This window comes from Corvus brachyrhynchos, unplaced genomic scaffold (genome assembly GCF_000691975.1).
Source record: "Corvus brachyrhynchos isolate BGI_N302 unplaced genomic scaffold, ASM69197v1 scaffold52, whole genome shotgun sequence".
Lineage (NCBI taxonomy): Eukaryota > Metazoa > Chordata > Aves > Passeriformes > Corvidae > Corvus > Corvus brachyrhynchos.
The window spans coordinates 2869231-2894354 of record NW_008237221.1 but is presented as its reverse complement, the minus strand read 5'-3'; the positions used below and the strand labels follow the sequence as shown (position 1 = coordinate 2894354).

At 38.6% G+C, this 25124-nt stretch overlaps 1 protein-coding gene across 1 annotated transcript in view; it reads left to right on the top strand.

The window, feature by feature from the left end:
- Positions 1-2187: 2187 nt before the first annotated feature.
- ESYT2 (extended synaptotagmin 2) overlaps positions 2188-25124 on the top strand; it is a 54577-nt gene continuing 31640 nt past the window's right edge. Inside the window, exons 1-6 of the mRNA XM_017728901.1 lie at positions 2188-2301; positions 4502-4543; positions 5132-5266; positions 7052-7128; positions 13238-13310; positions 14127-14216. Of these exons, the coding sequence (XP_017584390.1) occupies positions 2188-2301; positions 4502-4543; positions 5132-5266; positions 7052-7128; positions 13238-13310; positions 14127-14216 (531 nt within the window). The remainder of the gene's footprint in view (positions 2302-4501; positions 4544-5131; positions 5267-7051; positions 7129-13237; positions 13311-14126; positions 14217-25124) is intronic.

Below are 25124 nucleotides of genomic sequence, written 5' to 3'. Positions count from 1 at the left end.
TAAAACTCAGCTTTTGATTCAAGGTTGACTTAACTGAAAATTTCACAGTCTTGAAAATGTAAGGTTCTCTGCTCTTTTTTGAGTGTCAGAATAGACACCAAACTGAATTGTATTAAAAGTGGAATGAGCTAGCAGAAAAGCAAGAATGGAAAAGGGATGAGAATCGGCAGTGGAAGATACTGTATTATTTGTTGCCTATTATCACATGCAACTGCAGGAGTAAACTAGGCTTATACAATTGGCTTAGTGCCAACTTGTTGTAGTCGCTAGGTTTAGTTTAGCAAGCTGCAGCTTTCCTGAGAGCTCAGTGGAGCTGCTTAGGGCAGTGCGACCCTGTCGCTATCCCGTAGTCCATTTCGGATGTCCCTGCAGTTTTGCTCTGGCAGCTATCAGCTTTACAACACAGTGATGGCAAAGGAGGCGAGAAGGGTCTCTCTATAAGGTTTTAAGAGGATCTTTGAATAGTTACATCTTGTCCCAGCGATCCCCAGAGGCAGAGAGACCTCCTGATCCGAGCGCTGGAGGTTTTCTCGGGGGCTCAGGGGTGGTACAAGGGCCCAGTTGGGGTACAGGAACCACTAGGGAGGACCTGAGGGAGTGTCCAGGGCTAGGGGCAGGGGAACATGGCAGGGGGAACAATGTGAAAGGCATTTAATAAGTGAATCAGTGGGAAATACAACACTACACCAACTCATGTAACTGTAGGAGCATGATAGGTGTGGCACACTAAAGGACAAGTAATTATTAAATCTGTGGAAAAATTAAGAACCATGTCCTGTTAAGCAAGGTCTTAATAAAGACTATAGAGTAGATAAAATCAAAAATGAATAAATTAGCATACATGGCTAGATATTAGTATCTGTGGCCTCTTGGTTGTTTCCCAACCTATTTCAAATGTTTCTGCATAATTTGGGACTGAATGTGAAGAGTGCTTGATAGGTGCAAGAGAGATGCTACCTCTTTTCCTCATTCCACAGCGGTGTACTGCATGTCAGCTGTGTGCGTGGTGCAGGAAACGTGGCCTGCACCTTAGGAAGTTTATACTCTGAATCTGGGAAGTTGGATCACCCTGTGGAGGAAGGTGAATTTTATCTGGGCTGAGGTTATATTTAGAACGGGAAGCCTCTCTCAGTCTAGTGTGTCTCTTCTGTTGAATGTCAACTGGATACTTGTACAGAAGACTAAAAATGAGTGGTGAACATGACAACTGTTAAATCTTGCATTACTCACAGCAGACAGGTTTGCTTTTGGTATTTCCATGAATTTTCTTTCCCTTTCCTCATCTGTGTGTCTAATTGGTTGTTTCTATTTATTTTAGTTGGTTGCTGTTCATTGCAATGGCTGTAGAACCATAGAATTTAGGAAAAGACCTCCAAGATCGACTCCAGCTATTAATCTGACACTGCTAGATCCACCACTAAACTGTCCCTAAATGCCATAACTACAAGACTTTTTTAATACATCCAGTAATGGTGACTCTGCCACTTGCCATGGCAGTCTGTTCCAATGCTTGACAACCCTTTCCATGAAAAAATTTTTCTTATATCCATTCTAAACCTCCCTGGTGCAACTCGAGGCTGTTTCCTCTTACCGTCTGTCTTTTTTACATGGAAGAAGAGAGCGACTCTCACCTGGCTACAACCTCCTTTCAGGAAGTTGTAAGGAGCAATAAGGTCTCCTCTGAGTTTCCTTTTCTCCAGGATAAACAACCCCAGCTGCTGTTTACCAGCACCTCCAGGTCCATTCCAGCAGGGCCAATTTCCAGCCACTCTGTCCCTAGCCTCTAGCACTGCCTGGGATTGTTGTGACCTAAATGCAGGACCTGGCATTTGGCCTTGTGGAACCTCATACCATTGGCCTTGGCAATATGTTCAGCCTGACCAGATCTCTCTGCAAACCCTTCCTGCCCTCCAGCAGATCAACACTCCCACACAACTTGGTGTCACCTGCAAACTGACCGAGGGCTCAATCGATCCCTTCATTCAGATCATTGATACCAACAGTAGTGTCCCCAGTACTGAGCCCTGTGGAACATGCTTGTGACCAGCCAGAGTTACAGCCATGGATGTAACTCTGTTCTCCACCACTCTCTGGGCCTGGCCATCCAGCCAGTTTTTTACCCAGCTAATTGTACACCAGTCCAAACCATGAGCAGCCAGTTTCTCCAGGAGGATGCTGTGGGAAAACATGTCAAAGGCTTCACGAAAGTCAGGGTCGACACATCCACAGCTGGTTCACGCTGTCATACCAGTAGATCAGCAGCATGATCTTTCCTGGCACCAAGGTCAGAGTGACAGGCCTGTAATTCCCCAGGCCACTGTGGATGGGGTTACATTTGCTGACCTCCAGTCGCTTGGGACCTCCCCAGTTAGCCAGGACTGCTGGTAAATGTTGGGGAAGTGGCTCTGTGAGCACTTCTGCCAGCTGCCCCAGTACCTTTTGGTGGATCCCTTCCAGCCACAGAGACCTGTGCTTGTCTCAGTGGTGTAGCAGGTTGCTGACTATTTCCTCTTGGATTACGGTGGTCTCCACTATGTGGAACAGCTCTGCAGTTCTCACCCTGTGAAACTGAACATCACTGATAGCTCTAGCTCTCCTAAGCAAATCAGAATGAACTCTGTTGATCCAACATCATGCACAAGTCATTACTGAGAATTGGCACCTTTTCTGTTTGCAGATTCAGAAGACAAATATTTTAGACAAAGATCAAAATGTTTTTTATTAGCATAGGGGTTAACAGTATTCATGCTTTCTGTTCCTTTAACGTTTTGACCATTGAGAGCAACTTGAGAACCCTGCAAGACAAAAACTGAGTGTAAGCTCTGTTCAGCTGTAATTTTGTGTACATACTTGTAACTGCTGGTGTTGCAAATGTTGAAAAAAAAAATTTCAGTATTTTTTGTTTGCAAAAAGCAGACACCATCCCCAGCCCTCTAAGTACAGAGCTCTGACATTCTACCCACCATAATTTTATAGGAAATTAATTATAAATAAATAAAATAACATGGTTCCCAAATCATTCCATCTGTTATTAATAATTCTATTTTTTAAAACTTATTTAGTAAAATAAACCACGTTTAATGTTTTTTCTTACAGCTAAACTGGTGCAAAAATGATTTTGCACCACTTGTAATAGTTTTGAGAGATACCTGATATACTTGAAAAACATAATTTGAAAAAGATGCTGAGAACTTCTCTTGGCAGTGGAAGATAGCAGCATTTGTAATTCTTCAAGAATCTGTAGAAGCATAGGACTTACCTTTGTTATGGACCTGGGGATGTTGAAAAAGGAACAGACTGGAGAGATAACTCTGACATTATTGATTATGCTGCAGGGGCCAATCCTCCAGCATAGCAAAAACGTGGAGGTTTAGATGAAAGTAAAGACTGCTCTGAGGGTAGATTGAGTATATGAAGAATATGTTAGTGCTGATTGTTAATTCAAGAACTGAATAAAAACTGAAAAAAATTGTTAGTGGGGCTTGCTATCAAATTCATCTTGTTGAAAATACAGTTTAAAGAGTACGTCTGTCACTGACTGTTCTCATCTGGGATATGCATAATAAAAATAGCTGCTTTTGGAGCCAGTGGTACAATCTGTTATGCTATGAAGAGATTAAGACTTCGCAATTCAGTTAAGTAGAGACAGTGCTTCACGAAAGTCACTATATGTAGGTCATGGTTTTTTAGTCTGTTCAAAGGCTCTTTGTGCTTGGGAGGTGTGATCTGCATCTTGTCCTACAGCCTGTGAGTCTCTAAAGAAATGCTTGTTAGCTCTGCTTCTTCAGGGCTTTATTTTTGTTTGGTGGTGATTTTTGGTTGGGTTTTTTGTGTATGTGTGTGTGTGTAAAATGTACAGCTACTAACTGTGCTCTCCTTCTATGTCTGGAAAACTGTGTTTGTTCTTCCAGCATTTAATTGATGTTTTCATATTGCCTTGGGTGTTTTCTGCCCCGTGTATGAACTGTCATACTGTCTCTGACTAGTTTCTGTAGTTGTTTAAGAAAAGAAGTCACTAGAAATGTCTTTCGAAGGGCTTTTGGCCAAACTTAAATCCATATTCCTGAGCTTCAACTTCACTGACTAAATATTTATAGCCATGGTTTATTGATATTGAAAAAGATTTGGCATGAATGAAAGGAAGTAGAAGTGCAGGCAGTTAGGACTCTGTCATGTGTGTTGTGTTAATATTGGTTGACACAAGATGTCTTGGCTGTGCTTGTTTTTTAGTTTGTTTATGGTGTTACAGCAACACTTCACTCCAGATGCTACTATTAGAAACCAGTCCAAGCATATATTTATATAGTTCAGAAATGAGTTCATATTTTTATCTGCTTGTATGCTGATTCTCTTGTCAAGAATGTTAACTGTTCAATATGTTGTCCACTGTCTAGGGAGATCCCTAAGCTTTCCGGTATTATAAATGACTGGACACAGTTGACTAAAATTATTTCGTATTTGAATTAATTTTTTGTTTTGTGTTTTGTTTTGATTTTTTTAGGTACATTTTCCAGACACAGAGAGAGCAGAATGGCTCAACAAGGTAAGGAGAAACATTGATCCCAAATGGGAAGGAGCAGGAGGGAAAGCTGAGATTAAAATAAAAGGTGAGGCAAGAGCCTGAGAACAGAGTAGTTTTAACATTATGCTTTATACACTTGAAGTCTCTGGTTGTTGATCCAGTTAGTCACAAGAAAGATTAAATTTAGTTTCATGGTCCTGAAGTTGTGAGTTTTGTAAATGATTTTAAGTGGCACTACAGTAATGACAGCTGTAATTGTGTGGAAGTCATAGCAGCTGTAAACACAATCTTTAATTTTCTACTTGTCTGGGATACTTTCCAGTTACTGTAGGTTCCTGACCTATAATCTAAAAATAAATGAAATTTATGGTTTTGATTTGTGTGTGTGATAATTTAAGATATAAATTTACGTAGCTTGCTTTTTAAAAAATATCTTTCATCAAAGAGCATAGAAGAACATGAGTTAATTAGAAAATAGTAAGAAAAAAGTGATATAGAATCTTCAGATAGAAAATTCAGATGCAGTGAAGTTCTGACTTTTTTACATTTATAACTTATGCATGTATTCAAGAACTGTACTTCCATGTAGATTTTTTTTTTCCTCCTTAGACTGTAAAACAGATGTGGCCTTTTATTTGTCAATTCATTGAGAAACTCTTCCGAGAGACCATAGAACCAGCAGTAAGAGGCGCAAACAACCACCTCAGTACCTTCAGTTTTACAAAGATTGATATTGGTCATCAGGTCAGTGTCCAATGAAGTTTTTTTAAGAGATGCTGTTTTACATACCATTTTCATGTAGTCTGTTCAAATCTACACAGAAATATTTCTCAGTGACACTTGCTCATAAGCCTGATTCTGGTTTCTGTTGTAACAATAAACTAAAAATGTGTGGGTTTTTTAGCAGAGGCTTTACTGTGTTTTGTGGGATCTATGCTTCAGAAACTTGACTGAGAATTTGGAGAGGACTCAAAGTGTAGTAATGCCTTGTCACATGAAGAGTTCACAGCAATGTGATTTTAATATTGTTCATGTAATGCTTTATGTTAAATGAGCAGGGACCATTATCCTTTTGCCAGATGATCCAAGTGCAGTTTTCTTGTAACAGATGCACTTCTAATCATGTTATGTGTGGATTCAATGGCAAGGCTGCTTGCTTGGCTTTCCAAAGGACTGCATATAGCACAGCATTAAGGAGCATACAGATGTTTGTCTTCTGTTTCATCCCATGGAAGAAGGGGTTGCACATGCTTGCAGAAGAGCCTGTTTGACCAATGCAAGCTGAGTTCCCTCTGCTTGCAATGAGTTCAGCGCTACTTAATCTTCTCTGCATCAACCAGAACTTTACTGCTTTGAGATGCAGTTGAACAGCTTTTGTTTGAAGTTGCCTTTCGTGTTCCTATTGTGTGTGTCATAAATAGAATTTCAAGTAAGGATTTAAAAATCAACACCTCCACACACCCCCAAATGTTAGGAAACCTGAAATTAATTTCAGGTGTGATAGAGGGGAATTGTTTTTCTCTCTTTGTGACTCTGTTTCATGTAGGTTACAACTCATTATGCTTTACTGGACCTTTTGTGTGTTGGATTTATTATTTTTTTAAATTGTAAATCCTTTTACACAAGGCCTCTGTCCTGCCCTAGATGTAGTTGTATTACAGACTGTAGCATTCCTTTTAAGCCATACTAATTTTAAGTAGGTTTTAGATTAGCGCCCAGACCTCTGTATGGTTCTGAAGTTGGATTGAGTAATCTTTGACATGACAAACAGCTATTCTTACTTTATACTGCAGCCTTGATTGAGTGGATTGAGCTGCACAGCCCCAAGACAGCAGTGAGATTTTGGTTTTACGTAAATTATCAAAAAGGTGTAAAAAGAAATACGACAATTTTTCCAGAAAGGAAAAACTCAAAAGTGAGGTTGTTGGTCATCCTCTCCTGCCTAGTGTTTGATGAATGTTTGAGGCTTCAGAGTGTGTGGTTGATACGTGTTAGTTCTGTATGAGGAAGGGAGAGAGGCGAGAGTGTCAACACAATGATTTAGAGAGAGAGAGCACAGAGTGGTTGACATAACTTTTTTTGGGAGTTATGGATTCTTTTCCATCTATCGTCACTAAATTCTACTTGAGGCAACTACCTTTTTGTGAATTAAATTTAACTTGTTGTTGTAGTTGCACAGAAAAGAATGCTTTAGGAGTGTTAGACATACACCTGTACAGAAAAATCGGATATTTATGCAGGGGAGAGGGAAAGCTTGATTTTTAAATATTTTATAAATCTTGAAGTTTAGTGGTCTATACCCAGGGTAATTGCCAGAAGGATTGTGGTTAAGTGGATCCCAGCAAGGTAATTTTTACTCTTGAAATAAGAATTCAAACTAAATTGATAGCCTTACTTCACACCTTTTAATGTTTATAGTAGATTCTTAACTTCAGGCCTGAATGTGCCTGTCTTCGCCTTTATTTCAAACTTAAGAGTTTAATATGCTTCTGTAGAAGAATCCAACTTTTACTTGCTTCATTGTTCCAGCCTCTGAGGATAAATGGTGTAAAAGTGTACACTGAAAATGTGGACAAAAGGCAGATCATTTTGGATCTTCAAATCAGGTAAACTTTATTACCATATTTCAGTGGGGTCTATGCTTTATAATATGCACATTGTTTGATTTGCCAGTTATGTTGGCCTGAAAGGAGAATTGCTTCATTATGCAAATGTAGTTAGTTCTAATTGTGTATGAATGCAGGAAGAAACTGCATGCTGTAAATAGCATTTATCTGAGGGAAATGGAATATCAACTCTGTTTGGTTTCATTATTAATGTTTGTTAATAAAGAAATACTTTCCAAAGATAAAGCACTATCTTCGATTTTTTTTCCTGATGTATTAATACTTTGCCATTAAATTTAGTCTGAAATCTAAGATGTAAGATTTTTTGGGTTTTTTACTTTTCTCAGTTACTTAGATTCTTTTTATAAACATAGTATTAGAAAAAATTAATGATAGCAACAGAAGTATTTGTGCTTACTTTACCCAGAGTACTGTAAAATGTCAGAATGATTGTGCTTCATCGCTTCACGTTTCTTTGCCATTTCATCCTAGCCCCTTTTATATAGGTTTTTCAGTAGGTCTACCCTACATTTAACCAAGTCATTCTCAACACAATCTGCAGTTGCAGAGTTTTTTGGAAGTTCAGTCAGTGAACCCAGAAATGTTTTTATAATTGACCATCATAGGTCTGTGTTACAGTGAGTATTTTTGCCTGGTCATGGGTTATGGAGAGGCCAGATTTGTCAGTCATTGGCAGTTGAGCAAAGAGCAGCCTTCTGTGTTCCTCACTGCTTCCCTGGCAGTAGCCAGAAGGGTCACTGGGCATCTCAGCTTCAGAGTTACTTCCAAAATTTGAATGTGGTTATTCTTAATTTTGAATTATTTTTTTAAAGCTCTGCTATGCTGAAGCCTCTGCTGCTTTGGCAGAGCTGGGCAGGCCCCAAAATGACGAGAGAAAATGCTGCTGTCTCCTTCCCTGGGTTCCAGAGCAAGTGGGGGCTACATCTGTGAGCAGAGCCCAGTCTTTAGTTAACTGAATCACTTTATTTCTCTAGGAAAAAGACAGCTATCCAAACCAGGGATTGGTGTTCCTGGACAAAATACAACAGGATTAACTCTTGAGAGCTTATTTCACTGGATGAATGTGTTAGCCCTAATGGAGAAATTTCCTTCAGTTTTCTTTGTTGGCACTTTTGACAGCAGCTGTGAGAGCAGCCTCACCTCTGCAGATACAAGCCCTCAGGAAAACAATTTTGTCTGACCACAAACAGACCATAGAAATTGTTTTTGAGAAGCTGTTTTCTGTTCCAAGACCACTTCTTCCCTTTAAAGCAGAACTATTCACAGGAAGACAAGAGTAAATCTAGTATTTTTTGTTTTTTTTATTTCTGCTCATCCTCATGAAGTAGGTAAAAGGAAAAAGGCCAGTAGGTTTGTACAAAAATTTCAGGAATAATGTCCTGTTATGTAGACCTGAAGGAAATCTCTACCCATATGTCTCACTTGCAGCCTACTTAGAGAAGTGGTAGACTGTAGATACAAAAATGCTGCTAGCAAGGATTTTCTTGCTATTTTCTAAGTCCGTGAGAGACTTTTCTCTCTCACAGAAGAGGTAGCAGGGAATGGAAACAACCAAGCCACCTGCAACCTTGAAAAGTCTTGTTTATGGTACAGTAGAAAAATATTTTGACAATGGATGTTTTAGGATTTTAGCCAGTCACCCCAAGGGGTGGCTGATCCTTTGTCCAATAAGACTATGAAGAAAAAAGTCTATAAAAGAGTTTGTAAAACAATTAAATAAATCAATCTTGCTGCACAATTCCTGCCTGCTGGATCTTCTCTCCTCCTCCTCCCTATGGCTGTGGGATGCGGTGATACACCCTAGGGCCCAGGCCTGCAGTAATAGTAGACAGCTGCAATAGAATCCAGTCTAAAAGGCTGAAAGAAATTCCTTGAAGTGGTTTAAATAACAATAATAGTGCTGGGTCAGCTGGGTGCTTGTTGAGCCCAACAGCCTGTCCCTACTGCCAGTGGCATAGGCTTCCAGGAAGAAAATGGAAACGAGAGCTATGGAGTGACTATCACAGCTTCTAGGAATTAAGGCTTAGACAAAACCATCATCAAAGGAAGTCCTATTTCATATTTAAGACTTGTCCTTGGCACCTCATTCGGAAAGGGCTGTTTTTCAAAAGCTTTTAGTATGCAAGTTTAAGACAGAGCCCCCCTGGCCCCCAATATCAGTTGTTACTGTTTGATGTTGTTATTTGCTTTTTAACAGTTTCATTTATAGGTCCTCTGAGGGTCTTATCACTGGGATTGTCTCAGTAGTAACAGGAAGAATAAGTGTCTCTCGGTACATTTAAATATGGAGTTAAATACAGATACCAACCCTAAATTGTCTTGCATTGCACTTTTGCAAGATTATAAAGAACAGTCTCGCTGCTGGAGAAAAGTCCATCCTTTGGAATATTTACCCCTTTAGATTTTAATCTCCAGTTAAATTAGTTCATTATAGTTTTAATTTATTTCTAAGTTTAAAGTTAGGAGCTTTCTATAAACCCTTCATTCCCTAAATACAGTTGAGAAGGAAAACAACCTCTTTCAACATTCATAAGAATAGTTGTAGGAAGCCAAGCCCTGTGGGGTGTGTGGTGAGGGAAGGAAGGAAAGATTTTATTTTATTTATATTTTTTTTCTGTTTAAAGTACATTAATTCTTTTAAGAATCCCCTTTTATCCTGCAGTTTCACTATTGTGGCTTCTTTTAGCCTTTCTACTGTCAGTTGTTTGTGGTGGGGTGTGTGCATTTGCTTTTGGACCTTCCACAGTACATTTAAGTAGTTTCAATGTGTCTCTGAAACTCTAGAGTATTTTTTTGCATCATCCTTGAGGGTTTTTTTTTTTTTGTCTGCTTTTAATTTTAATTGCAAAAGGAGTGTGTTTTGGTTTAGTTTCTGTTGTTTCTGCAAGGATATTGAGTGCATTATGATCATTGCTTCAGACTATTTTTCGGAACCCTTCGGGACAGGTTTTGTGCATCTCTCAGGATCCAATTAAGAACTTCACTCTAAGTAGCTTGAATAGCTAATCCACAAAGCACTCACTGGAGACTGTATTTAAAGGTTCCGTTTGAGGACCGTATTTGTGAAGGGAGTGCTTTACCTTTCTCTTACTGTGGAGTTTATGTTAAATTATCAAAAGTCATGTTACAGTTTAAAAGTCTAGTTCTTGATGACAACTACGGGCAAGGGAAAAATTTCAACTATTTGAGCAAATGAAGATAAAAATCTAAATAAATTGTTAATAAAAAGGAGTCTTACAGTTGCTAAAGTGCGTGAATGTAGTAGATACTTGGTGGAAGTTAAAGGTTACGGATCAACAGAAAACAAGATAAACTCAGTTTAAATGGGAACTGTAGCAAAGAAAGCAAAAAAGATTGAGAGACTGAAGAAGTAATTATTAGTAACCTGAGTTTTTTCAGCTTCTTATGACACAAAAAAATTAATGCACTGAAAGAGTTTTAGGCTGCAGATTGAAACACATGGCAGATATTTTCAGATGTGGAGTACTTGAATGGGGAAACTCACTACATTGTACTGCCAGAAGACAGTTGAAAAATAGGGTCTAAAGACCTTCTACAAACAATTAAGATAGTCCAGTGTACAGAACCACATATCTCTGTTATATAGGAAATATTTTTGTCCTAACCTTTTATTTTCTCTTCTTTTTCTTCTGGATATCTTCCATGGGCTACAATGACCACATGCAGTACATTGCACTTTTCTTCTGATTCAGTACAGCTGCTGTTAATATTCTTATAAGAGTGTCCTCATTAAACTGTAATCTATCTCAGTGTTCCGTACCTTAAAGGGATCATAAATATTTCTGGGATATTATGATCTGAATGTACAGAATTTGCTTACAAAATGAACTTTCAAGTTGTATGGTATATTACAGTGGAATTGCATAGGCATCGACTGTTAATGGACTCAGCCAAATATCTTAGGGGATAACACCATATTTAGCTTTATTATGAAGTTAAATTTTGTTGACTTAGTCCCCTCAAATGCAGTTTGTTACTATTTTTACTGCAGTTTGTCATCATGTTGTTACGGATTTTCAAACAAGTATATTGCTTCCCGGTCTTCATAACTCAAATAGTTCTGATGCTGCAGAGTGTTGAGATTGAGGTTTCAGTTGCAGGTTTTAATTGACCTTGCTTCTCTGTGTCATGTTGTTATGCAACTATATATAAATATGTGGGAGTGTATTTATATATATCCCTACTATGTCTATATATAGTTAGATGGCTTAAAAATAGAAATTACATCGTTTTAAATTGTGTATTAGAAGTTATGCACCTATTTTTAAACTGTACAGTCACACTACATTCTTTCCAAGGAAAGCAACTGTCACCTTCCTTTGACATAGACCCCATCATGTTGTTGTCTTCCAGTTCCCCAAACTGGCCATTGAACAAAAAGGATTCTGCATAGTGTTATCTTTTCAATAGTCAAAAATAAATTCCAGTGATGGATGTTTACAGGAAAGTCTTGGTGCTATTGTTTATTTCTGTTTAAGGGATTGATAAGATTTGCATTTGTTGAATTCCGAAAGACAGCACCGCCACACACAGAGTAGAGGAGGTTACAGATGATTTGGATAATGGATATGCGGAATGCAGCAGCTCTCATCTTTGTTTTCTTCTGCTAGTACCTTGTGGCCATCAGATTCAGGGGGAGGAACAGCAATCCTGCTGTTCTGCTCTTATTGTGAGAGTAATTTATTTTATATTGACTTGAGCCTAGAATGGCCGATGAAGAGAGGAATTCCATTTTGTTCACAATTCCCCAAACATTTTTGTAATAACATCCCTTCATATTCCCAAACACAGCTAACAGTGTTTCACTGTACAGGCCAGGTCTGAGGAACTAATGTGCAGAAAACTGGGCTCTGCTGCAGAGTCTGGAACAGGATGCCCTGCAGAGGAAACATTTTCTCTCTCCTTCCAGCAGTGTCTGGCTTTAATCTGCCTCATCTCCATCCCACTTGGTTCCTTCTTCCATTTTCTTTACCTAGGCAGTCTGTTCAGAAAGCTCTTCAGATTTCATTTGTCCTTCTGTTACAGCCTCTATCTACTTAGCCAGTGTCTTCATCCAGCTCACCTCTCCCTACCTGGACCATGGTATTCAGCCTGCTGGGTTTTGCTTTTAGCTCTCATTCTGTACAATCATTGACCAATTCCTTACTAAATCAGAGTCTCAAGCTTTCTTCCTGAACTCCTTGTTGAGTCTCAAAATCTGTTGGTTTTCAGAACCAGTGTGTCTCACAGCAGTACCAGCTCTTGGAAAAAAGCTCAGCTCTGCTTGAACTGCATGAAACTTCAAGGAGGGTAGCTAAAAATCCAAGCCTCAGTTGTGTGTGAATAATCTTGTAGCCTTGTAGCATGGGCAAAATAGATGGGACTTCTTTTTACCGTCTTTGACAAATCTAAAATACAGAGCAGCATCTGGGAAATTCCAATCACTTGACCTTGCATCCCCAAAAACGGGATACAAGAACTGTTCAGGGAAAAATTTGTATAGTTTTTAATATATTCTCTAATTTGCTTCCTGCCTTCTCTCCCTTCAGAATGGGCCCAACTGTTTTTGGCATAAAACTTGCTTAGAGGATCATTCAGCTCAGCATGCCCTGCTTATTGAAATTCTAAGTACGACTGGCTTTGCAAGTCTATGAATATTTCAGACAAGTTTCATTTTTAGCATAACACGCATTTCTGTCTAGTGCTTCTCATGATTATGTTAGATGAGAATGAATTTGGGTAGATTTACTATCAATGAGATCTGTGTAGAGCTTTCGTGAAATGGAGTATGAGTTCTGTGTCCATTATTTCCCAAAAGTTGGGCCTCTTGCTTGTTTTCTGTTTTGCATCCTTCTGGAGATGATAGCAAACCTAGGTATTAATTTGAGTGATTTTGATGACAGTGGTGATGTTTTGAAGGGGATGTTTTAGCAGACTGACATTGTTTTATGTTCTGATATTTCAACGTGCATTTTTTGTGCATACACTGAGATACAAAATACATTGTCATGACAGTGCAAAACAGAACCAACAGTTTATTGCAATTTAGTCCATAAAAATGAAATGTATACTTCCTTTTTTGGTTTAGTTTCGTTGGAAACTGTGAAATTGATTTGGAGATCAAGAGGTACTTCTGCAGAGCTGGTGTGAAAAGTATACAGGTGAAATTAAATTTTTTTCTTTTGATTTTCATATCAGTCATTATTTTCTGATGAAATAATCTATAAGAAAGAAACTGTAGTTTTCTAGCTTACTATTTTTTTTTCTCATTTAAATAGTATTGATATTGCATGGTAATTTCAGTAACATGACTTCAAAGATCAAATTCCTTTAAGATGTAGAACTATTTCAAATATATAACATTTATATAGGAAAAGCTGGAGATAATTTCACGTCAAGACAATGTGATGTGTCATGTGTTCAAGTGTTGCTCAGTTTATGAAGGCACCACAGACCTTAAAATTTTGTTTCATTTAATATCTCACTGTCAGACAGAATTACTGGTTTAGATGCAATTACTATTAGTAGTCTTTCCATTTGATACTGTTTCTGAGGTTTCCTTAACTTTCTGATAACAGATCTCTCCCTGAGGAAGATCTTTTGCATGTGTGTCTTGACACACCTATAAGCATTTACCTGCTTTTGCTCTAGTACCTGTGGATGCTGCTGTGCTTCTTGTGTCAAATTTGTTTACGTTGAGCTGTAGAAATAATCTACTTCACACTTTTAGGAAATTACCACCAACATGACACTGCATGATACAGACGAATGTAATGAATTTTTAAGCCCAGCTGTTGAATGCTTGTGTGAATTTTTTTGGGTTTGGGTGACATGTAAAGTAAGAAAGAATTTTTATATATATCTTCCATAAGCAAGAATTTAATTAATTAGAAGTGTGAGCATTGGCAGCAAATAAATTTTATTTAAAACTTGAACTAAGGTCAATTTTATTGTCTTTTTTTCTTCCCTTTCCACAGATCCATGGCACCATGAGGGTTATCCTGGAGCCACTAATTGGAGACATGCCCCTAATTGGAGCACTATCCCTTTTTTTCCTTAGGAAACCTGTAAGCACTTTTCTCTCCCTTTCTACATTTTTTGACAGTGCTGATGATGGTAGTTAGAAAATAATGGAGCAAGAATTAAGCAGCAAAAGGAAAGAATTTGGAAAATCACTACTGTTTGGTTGAGCTTTCACAGATAAGCAGTGGACAAATTTTATGAATGCTATCAGGAACCAAGATGGATAATAACTACCTTGGAATTTAGAAGTGTGTTTTGTCAAAGCTGTCAAACTTTTATTACAAGCCTTCTGAATAAGGCAAGATCAAAAGATACCATCTAGATTGCTTGTAAAAAAGCTTCTGTTGGTGTTCTCATGACATTCTGTAGGTACATGATCTAACTTAAAATTTCACAGAAGTGGAAAGGAGAGAGAAGGTAACAGAATTTAGCTGGAAAGTGTGCTAGGCCCAAGTGCACGTTTGGGCAGGAATAATAGTAAAACACAGTTGAGCCCACAAGGTCTTGCTGGTAGGAAAATGATACAGCCAGACTGGCGTGTGTAAACAAGAGGACAGCCCTCAAATGCTTTCAGTTTTAGGCACAGCACTTCAGCAAATCTTGTTTTATAAAAATATAAAGGGTGACATAGTACACATTGCACACTGACTGGCTGGTGGACAATTCTTTGATGTTGTGTATGTGTGTGTGAGGCAGTTTCAGCAATTTGAAGTTCAGTACTGTATCAGGAAGAGAGCTTAATAGAAAATGTGAACAATGTGGAAATTCTTATGCTACACAGACTTCTTTAAAGAAATTAATTGTTTCCATCTCTTACTTGGAAGTATATTTGCCATTGGAAGCTTTTCTTCAATATATTGTAATTAAACATAAAACTTACGGTGTCAAGGTTTAACAGTTTCTGACTGGCAGGTCACAAATTACAAGTGTATGGGTTTAGACTCTTTGAAGCATCTCAAATTGATCATCTTGGTTTCATCAGCAGTCTGGAGCGCTCTGAGAAGTTGGTCTGGTTTAAAAGGCTTGGGGGGCAAGAGTGAATTCTTCAACTTTAGAAAGCATGTTATTTTCTTCAAAGAAATCACATTCTTGTAATAAGTTCTTAAGAGCAAATGTTCTATGATAAATTTTTTGCTACCTTGTTGAAAAGATAGGTTTGGTTTTGGGTGTTTATGTATGGCCTAGAAACAACTTGCATCATTTATGTTATTTATTTGGATCGTTTCATCTGTCTAGAGAAACCATGTGTGCTTGGGTAGAATGAATGGAGACTTTAATCTTAGTAAAATATGCAAGGATTTGGAAATATTTTGAGACTGATTAAGTCAGTGTTTTTGTAAAAGTGAATTAGTTCATGCAAAACTGATAAAACATCATTGCTCTTATTTGGAAATAGTTGAGGAAGTACATTGGGATGAACTAAATTTGGATTTCCACAGATTTCTTTGAAGTGAGCCTATACACGAGGAGATGTCTGCTTAAGTTTCACCTCATTTTTACCCTCTGGCTGAGCAGTGAGTGTAGGACATCTGTTAATCTTCATGTTTATAGTAACAAAGTAAGCATGGCCCTGACAAGGATTGAATGCTGTCTTATGCTGGTTTGCACTATAGTATTGTTAGCATACTCTCTGATATTATTTTGCTATTTAGTCCTCTCCTAAACAATTTCCATACTCAGTACAGTCCCCAGCTCATTCCAGGGACCATCCAATAAAGAAGTTAAATGCAAACATTCTGGTTTAGAGGAGCAGGGAGAAAAGTGTAGCTGTGTGAATGGATGCGTTGCCTTTTTTTTTTCCCCTACAGGAATAACCTTTCTCCATGTTCTAGCTGTTGTTTGTGTTGTCTCTCTCAGTTCTGCTTTGTACAGTCCTTCTGCAGAAGCCATTCTGACACACTCTGTGCTGGAGCCATGACCTGACCCAGTATGTCTGGATTGCTTCCCTGGGGTACCTCCTGCAGATGCTTCTGTTTGGTGCCTTCTGGGGGAGAGGTAGGAAAGCTGGCCGTGGTAGGGAGGGAGAGATCAGCAGCAGGCATCCCTATGAGCAGTTCCTGGCACTGCTCTGCTTCCCAGCATCCTGCTCTGGTAGGAGGTATCCAAACTTTCCACTTCTGGTACTCCCAGGGCCCTCTCCAGTAGATTTTCAATCTGGTACCTGTGCCCAGTCCTTTCTGTCCCTGATCCACTCTAAGGGTGATGCCTCTGCAAAGTGCGTAACTAGGACAGATTGCATGTGAGAGAAGAAGCTGAAAACATACCAAGTGAAACACCTGTCATTTGGGGTCAGTTTCTGAACTTTGGGAAATACTTTGCCCACAGTAATTTTGTCTTGCTCCTATCCCCATGACACTTTATTAGGGATTTGGTTGACTTGGGACAAAAAAAAAGGATGGGAAGTAGAGTGGAGTATCAGCTTGGACTATTAAAAAGTTAAGTTCTCCCCAAAAGTATTCAGTTACAAAAATGTTAAAAGTATTTTTCATGCTCCTTTCATTTAAAAACTAAGGTAGTGGTCAAGGTCTGAGCAAACCTAAGGGTGAATGGTTCAACAAATAATCTAAGGTAGCCCATAATTTTGACAGTTATCCATGGCTGTTCAGCTTTTTCCAAGCAGACTTCTCCCCACTGCATTGTGTTTTCTCAGTGTTTATTTTTCTGACTTCGGTAGAAAAATGTAAAATAATGCTTATTATAGCAAGAACCAAATTCTGTTCTCTTACTAGAGAGCAAGTGGCTGCAGCCAAAGAAAGCTTTTCTTAAATATTTTTGTTAGAAGAGAAGAGGAATTAGTTGGCAGCTAGCATTAGATTTTGTTCTCATATTTTCCAGTCTAAAGTAACTGGCAACAATTCCTCTTGCTCTGTATCATCTGTTTGCTGGACTTAATGACTATATAAGGCAACATGGCCTATGAGTTTACCAGTCTCATATTTCTGAGTAATACATGAAATTTTTGATCTTTCAAGAGTTCTTACATCTTATGAAACCTTTTTATATACTGTATTTTGTTGTTATTGTGAAGAAGGTGCTAAAAGTTTCATCAGCTTATAAAATGTCCAAATATGTAGGAGATTTTAAGGGAGGGAAATATGTGCATGCTAATGTTTGAAGCAATCTTTTAAATCTGAGTGTCAATGCTAGAGAGAAGGTAGCACTGGATTAACAGTCAGGATTTGTGAGGTTCTTTGCATACTTCTCATAATGTTAACATTATATATATTTACCAGATACTCAGTTCCCAAAGTTTTAGTTATGATTTTACTTTTAGCACAAGTCACTACATAGTTATTTTGATTTGTGGTTCAGTTATAGAAGTTTAGGTGGCTTATAGTTGTACTATAAATGGGTAATTTTCAAAAGCTTATTCAGTGGTGCACTCAGAATTGAGGGTGTGTCCTAACCCAATCATTTTCTCTTAATAAAAGCCAAGACCCTCCCAATAAGACAAACACATAAAAATACTATTGTTCTAAAAAGAACAATGGCTGGAAAACAGGATGTCTTCCAGGAAAATTGGGCAGCTCTTCCAAAGCTCTCATTTTCAGATTCACAGTTTTGCTTTCTACTTTCTGACTTGAGTATTACTCTCCCTCTACTCACTTTACAGATTGGTTCTGTCCTGTAGTTTTGATTTATTTTTATATAGATTTAGTTTCATTTAATATTGTCTGCCTTTGGAAAACTGGCTGGATGGACTTTCAAAATTATAAGTATGATGAAAATTAGACTCAAAAGGAGTGCTTGCAGCAAGAATGAGTCCCAGTGAAATGGCTGGAAATAAACATAAAGTGGTTATGTAGAATGCATAGATTGCCTCTAGAACATATGAGACTGTCAGGTTTGTGGAACACCTGTATAAATGCTGATGCACAGCTACTGTTAGAATAATATTTGTTAAGAATTAGTCTTGTTGCTTATGAAGTGAATGATTTGCCCTGCTACTCGGCATACTTATAATTTTCTATAACTTATCTTTTTCTCAGTGATTTTAGATTTTGGTAGTTTATGGGATGTTTTAAGGGCCATCACAGTTGGTGTTTCCACAGCACCATATTCTTTTTTTCCCTGTGCCCTCCCATTCAGTGTAGTTGTCTCTCCTACACCAGTGTTGAAACTTATGCTGCTGGAGGAAGCTGGCTAAGGGAGGTGAGCTGGCAGGATATTGAACATCACAAGAAGTGCCCAGTTTCCTGTCCTTCGGATGTATTTTAGCAGCCTGAGCCGGCTCACTAAAGTCAGGAGAGTGTCAAGACTGGTGTGAGGCTGTGAACCAAAATGCAGACTGGTAGAAGGGTAGGAAGGAGTAGAGAGAGTGGAGACAATTGGCTTGAATGAAGCTGTGAGTAGCTGGCACTGTGGAGAACAGCAGGTGCACTGGATTTGTGTAAAGTCAACTGTGATCCTGCTTCTGGTCACTTAACTCACTTGCCTGCTTTGTCTTCTGCCCCCTCGACTATACATCTTACCTCTCAAGCAGTTGTCTCACTTAAATCTTCAGAGAGTTACGAAACTTTTGAACACGATTTCTGTGCAGAGATACTCCGTGTTTCCTATAGCAACCAGTGGGACTACTGTAGCAACTACTCTCTGTAGTATTTTTTGAGCGGCTGAGTTTCCTGGGAGATACACTGGATAATGTTACATATTAAATTATTACAACAATGCCAGCACTTCAGCATTGTAGGCGGCGATGGGCTTTGCTCTGCTAACAGACAAATTGTACCATGTCTCTGTATGACCATTCACAAGCAACAGAAGAGGGCATCTTAGTCCCCTCCTTGTAATGCATTTCTGAGAAGAAACACAGCTTATCCCATGGAACTGTCTCCTCGTGGCTTAAGTTTTTCCTGCAGAAGTCTTACGCTTCCATAACTTGTTTAGCAGGAAGTTTTTAATCAGCATTTTAAAATACTGTGTGGCTTCCCTTCTGAGAATTAGTGGTGCTTATGGCAGCCAAATCAAGCCAGAAGGTTGGCAGTGTTTAGAGGCTGCCTTTTGTGCGTCTGTGAACTTTGTTTATGGCCTTGTGTATTCTATACTCCACTACATATTTTTCCCTTTGTAAAGGTTTCTAGGGTCTTGAGAACACCCAATGTCATATAGAGATATATGTTGTATAGAGATACTCATGAGGTTTTAGACTGCCTTTTCTTATAGGCTGCAGGGGTTTATTTTTAAATTTTATTTTTTAACCTCTTCTAATGTATGTGTTGCATTAGTTCTCAGTACAGAGCTTTGGTAGGACATTAATTTCTTGGTTTTCAGGGAGATAACAAAATTTGTTTTCACTTCTCTGAGCAGAGGAAGAATTGTAAGAGGTTTGAGTAACAAGACACACAGACTACTTCATTGGAAAGTGTAACTGGTGTCTGGAATCCTGCCTTTGTCCAGTGAGCTGGCTGGTAGAGGCACATCAGTGAGCTCTGTAAGGCACATCACCTCTCAGTTTCAGTGTGTTGTGGAAAAACGCCATCGTTTCTGGCTTCTGGCAGAATTTCACTTAGTGACAAATCCTGCACACAGTTTTTCCAGTGCCCTGTTAGTTCTGCTGCAGAGAACCAGCTGGCATTCTCTGAATTTAGCTAAACTAAGGGAATTATGCATTGCTTAAAGCAGTGACAGAGAAGGAAATTATATTGTTAAGCGATTTTTTAAATATGGAAATTTTTTATATTTGGTGCTTCATAAAAGATTCATCAGCTGGCAGTCCTTTGCTTGCTCCCTTTTTCTCCATAGCACTCTTCAGTTAGTTAGGATGGCAACGTTCCTGTAACTTACGTCAGAACCACAAGTTAGGGGGTCATCTTCTTTTCCAGCAAGTCATGGCATGGCAGTCCCCAAAATGTAGAATAAAATCCCTTGGTATGTGGCTGGACTGTGACTGGGGGGCTCCCTCCTGCCTATGAAGAAATTCTTTGCCTCATTTCTTCTCAGTCTGCTGTGTGTTTGTCTGCTGTCAGTGCTATTTCTATACCTCTGCAGGTGTAAGGATGTTTTTTGTCTGAACTGGTGTTGCCTTTTGGAAAACTCTTCTTATGTTGCAAACAGTGTATCTATTGCTGGTCTGATTTCCTTTGGAAGCCAGGAGAAGACCTGAAACATCTTTATTGAATGGAATGTTGAGGTGATGGCAGGGGGAGATAGAACACTAAAAAAAGTGTAAGTAAAGAAAACAAAAAAAGCATTTCTCCCTAATACCTGCAGACTAAAATTAGAGTGTGTGTTACTGCTGGGTGCTTCTGGTAGAACTGGAAAGGAAGCTCTGTGATGGGGAAATGCAACAAATTTTATCTGCAAGGAGAACTTACCTTCAAACCCCAAACAGTGAAAGCTTGATTATGCCAGGAGTTTGAAGGCTCATATTCCTTCCACAACATTTAATGGCATAAGATTTATTTGCAAAGCTTTTCTAATAATCCTGTAAAGTGCTTAGCCACAGTAATGTTTTTTAATTTCTGAGCTTCAGCTTCAAATGGAAGAAGATTTGTCTTTAACATTTCTGAAATTGGTCTTTGTCTTTAGTCCTGTACAATAAGTGAAGAGAATTTCTGATATTGTATGTACTAATTGTATTTCTTGTCTAAGTGACCACTCTTAATAGCACTGTTTTCAGGTTATTTGTGTAATTGTTTTTCCATGCTTCATGCTCTAAGGACTGATGATGGAATGAATGGGTAGCCTTGTTTGTGAGCAGAGGTGTGTAATAATCAAAATACTGACACTGAGGTTGTACCATAGGCACTGTTTGTGTTTCATATGCTGTGTTGCAGCCTTTTGAAATGCTTTTAGTCACATCTATGAAAAGTATCAGTTCTCAGTGGCATCTCTTAGGTTGTTCTTGGTTTTCTTTTGGGCTCTGGCAGTTAATACAGAAACTGCTGGAATTAGCGTTTCAGTCCAGTGCAAGAGATGTTTCTCAATGCTGAATTTCAACATGCATTGTGTTGCTCAATGCATTTATTCAGTGAAGTCTGTTTAGGAGACACTACAGGACTTTGCTGTGTTAATTACGGTATGCAAACATGAAAACAAAAGGAAATGCAAATATTTTCTCATTTGCTATTTAGTCTGAAAACATCATTATGTAAAATTGCTAAATACAGGATGCAGGTATGAACACCTTAGGATAGGAACCCCTTTTTGAGGGTATTTATGGTGTGCATTTGCCTTCTATTTTGCCTATCAGTAAAGAAAAAATAAATCATAAATTGGGTTCCTTGTCTTGAAACAGTATAAAGTTACTTCTTCTAGAACCTTGGTAGACTGCATAGATTTTTAAAGTGTCTCATAAAGTACAGTCAAAACTCGTGATTAGAACAAGAGAATCAGTCTGAATACTCAAGTTGTGGTTAGTCTTATCAGCTACTACTGAGCTACTTGTTTGCTATATTACTTAAACATCTGTGGGTTTGCAGGATTGAGGAAGTACTACAAAACTGAAATTATTCACATTATTTAATTCTTAACTTTTTTCTTCCAGATTTAAGATGAAGAGGAGATTTGAGAATATATACTAATAATTTGCTCAGTCTGAATACTCAAGTTGTGGTTAGTCTTATCAGCTACTACTGAGCTACTTGTTTGCTATATTACTTAAACATCTGTGGGTTTGCAGGATTGAGGAAGTACTACAAAACTGAAATTATTCACATTATTTAATTCTTAACTTTTTTTTTCCAGATTTAAGATGAAGAGGATATTTGAGAATATATACTAATAATTTGTGCAATTAATTTTCAAAGAAGAATGTAGTGAAATCATCTTAGTTTTCCTAAATGTAAATGTTCTGTGTTCTAGCACATAGTTTGTTATTTTAGAACTGTACAACTAAAGCTTACATACCAACGTAAAAGAACCCATTTTATAACAAATTATTTTCAACAAGGGTTTTTTTAAATTTGGAAATTAAAAACCTCATAGCTTTAAATTGATAATAATGTAGAAAAAATATAGCACCTCAAAAAAAAAAGGAAAACAGACTGTTCAGTATACTGTATGAGTTTTAGCTAAGAACTTACTCTCCTCTGAAAAGTATTACTGCCATTTAGACTTGCTAGTATTCCATAAACAGATGTGCATTAGCCTTTTCTCACAAAAATAATCCTGCTAGTATTCTAATAGAAAGTGAGCAAAACTAGTTGTAAATGAGGTGCTTTAAAAAAGACATTGAATACAAAGTGGTACTGCAGCCGGTGGTAGCTTTGTGCTTTCACCTGAAGAAGGATGAAAGTCAGCAATCTCTGTAGAACTGCTGAAGAATTTTTACTTGAGATTCTGACAGTCTGCTTTCATATATAAGAAATGTATGTCAGGTAGATGGCTTAGTCTGAAATTAGTTTCCCTTACATAGGCATCTAGCGTGATTCTCTGTAGAGAGGGAACATGTGAAACAGGATCTCTGACTTTCTGGAGAAACTACTGGGTGGAATTATAGGGAAAGAAGGAAATTTTCTGCCACAAGGAAGATGACTTCCATCCCATCTGCAGATTTGCAGTGTGGAACAGATTTGGGGCCAGTGTAGCAGAGAGGGCCTGGGAGCATCTGAGCCAGCAGAGCCTGAATGCACTGAAGCATCAGGAGAAAGGGGAAAGTGGTCACTACTGAGAGACTCCTGGCCCCATGTGCCAGCCTGACCTGTTTCCTCATGAGGTTTCTGTTTGCCTGGACCTCAGATTCAGGATGTTGTCAACTGTTAAAGCTTGTCTACCCCTCAGATTATTACCCACTGCTGCTCCTCCTTGTGGGGATCAACAGCACGGGGAGATCTGGAAAGCACGAAACGTGACTGCACGGCTGTGGGGGTGATTCAGGGGCACAGGGGCTCAAGTGGTGATCTTGGTCCTGCTGGTAAGGGAGAAGAGACAAGAAAAGTGATTGGGAGTAGGCAGTTGGGAGTCATGAACGGGAACTCATGGTTAACCAAGCCAATAGCCCTCTGTGATCAGAAGGCTGGCTTGGTGGGTGAGGGAAGAACTATGGATACAGAGTATCTTGACTTCAGTAAAGCTTTTGACGTTGTCTTCTGCCACATCCTCATAGGTAAACTGCTGAGTACAGACTAGATAAATGGACAGTGAGCTTGGTTTATAAGTGGCTAAACCCTTCAGGCTCAGTGAGTTGTGGTCAGCAACATGAAGTTTAGCTGGAGGACAGTCAGTAGTGGTTTACCCAGGAGAAAATACTGGAGTCAGCACAAATTCATGGCTGTCCTGGATGGTGGGACAGAGTGTGCTCTCAGCAAGTTTGCTTGCTTAAAACTGGAAGGAGTGCTTGATACACCTGATAGTTGTGCTCCTATTTAGAGGGACCTTGACAAGCTGGAGAAATGTGCCAAGCAGGAATCTCATGAAATTCAACAAATGGAAATGTGAAGTCTTGTGCCTAGAAAGGAATAACCCTGTCCCCCAGGGCAGGTTGGGGGCTGACTGGCTGGAAAGCTTTGCTGGAAAAGATATGGGCTATTCAGTTGGACAGAAAGGGGGACTGGAGTCAGAAATGTGCAGTTGTGGCAAAGAAGGCCAACAGCATCCTGGGCTGCATTAGGGAGAAGCACTGTCAGCTGGTTGAGAGAGATTTTTCCTTTCACCACAGCACTGGTGTACTCCCCAGTACAAGAGAGACAGGGACATGCTGGAACAAGTCCAGTGAAGGGCCACAAAAGTAATTAAGGTACTGGGCATCTCTCATGACATCGTGTTCCAGTCCCTTATTGTCTTCATGAAGCCCGGGATAGCCTTAGCCCTGTTTCTGGCAAGGGCATGGAGCTGGCTTGTGTAGGTTCTTGCAGTGTGTCCCATGATATGTCTTGCGTTTTGTTCTGGAATATCTGGTTATTACATCTTTCTTTTTTCATTGAAAGGATAACGATTGTCTTTTTTTTCCTGCGTGTTTGTTGCAGATAGGCTTGGTAATGTTGTTCATTTAAATATTTTGCTACTATTACAAAAGTATATTAAGTAACAGTGTTCCTTATATGAGTAAATGCATTATGTGTTATCTTTACTGGAAGTATTCGCAAATGAAATCACTAATTAAGCTATTAATAGATCCTTTGTAAAAAAATGTTATGTGCTATTTTTAGAAAAGAATATGAAGGCAGGGTGATGATTCTTGTCTGTTTGTGAAAATATGCAACATTTGTTCTTGTAGAGATTTGTTGTTTTGTTTTAGCTTTTAGCTGAACCACTACCTTTAGTTTCTTAACTGAGGAATATCAATATCCTTTTCTCATACAGTTATGCTTAGATTGGGTGAGTTGGATTTGGAAAAGTGGTAACTGGGTGAGTTGGGTTTTGTTTGTTGTTTAAATATTCTGTTAACTTCTGTGAAGTTAATAGAAATCATTCAATGAAGAGAGAACTGGAGGAACTCGGGTCTGTTGGTTTTGCAGTCTAGAATTAGAATATTATGGGATCAAAAAGGATGTTTTGATTTAGTTGTTAGTGCCAGCAATCCTGAAACAGAATAGGTACCTTTATACAGCATAATACTCTACAAAGATTTTCAGTGAAGAAAGTATGTGTGATCTAGCAATTAGTTATCCCTTTTAATTATTTCAGAGTATTTTTCTCACTTTGATATTTAATCCTGTTAATACCTTTCTTCTTTATCAGTGATAGAATGAACTTGTGCCTTGAAAACAGCCTCCTCTTATATTTGCAAGCTGTTACCCCATCTTCTTTCCACCTTCTTAATCCGAATTTTTCATTCTTTCTGTTGGTTATGTCTTCTAGATCTCTTATTTTCCTGGTCTCACGTGGGATTCTTTGTCAGTTTATTATAATTTGCAAATTCATGTTCATCTATAACAGGTCTATGGTGACTCTAAAAATATTTCTCCAGAAAATAGGACCACATTCCATTATTCTGTGTTGGTTGTATGGAGTAGATCCTGTGTACTTGTGTATATAGTGGGGTGTGTGTATTTATATGCACGGTGGAAGAG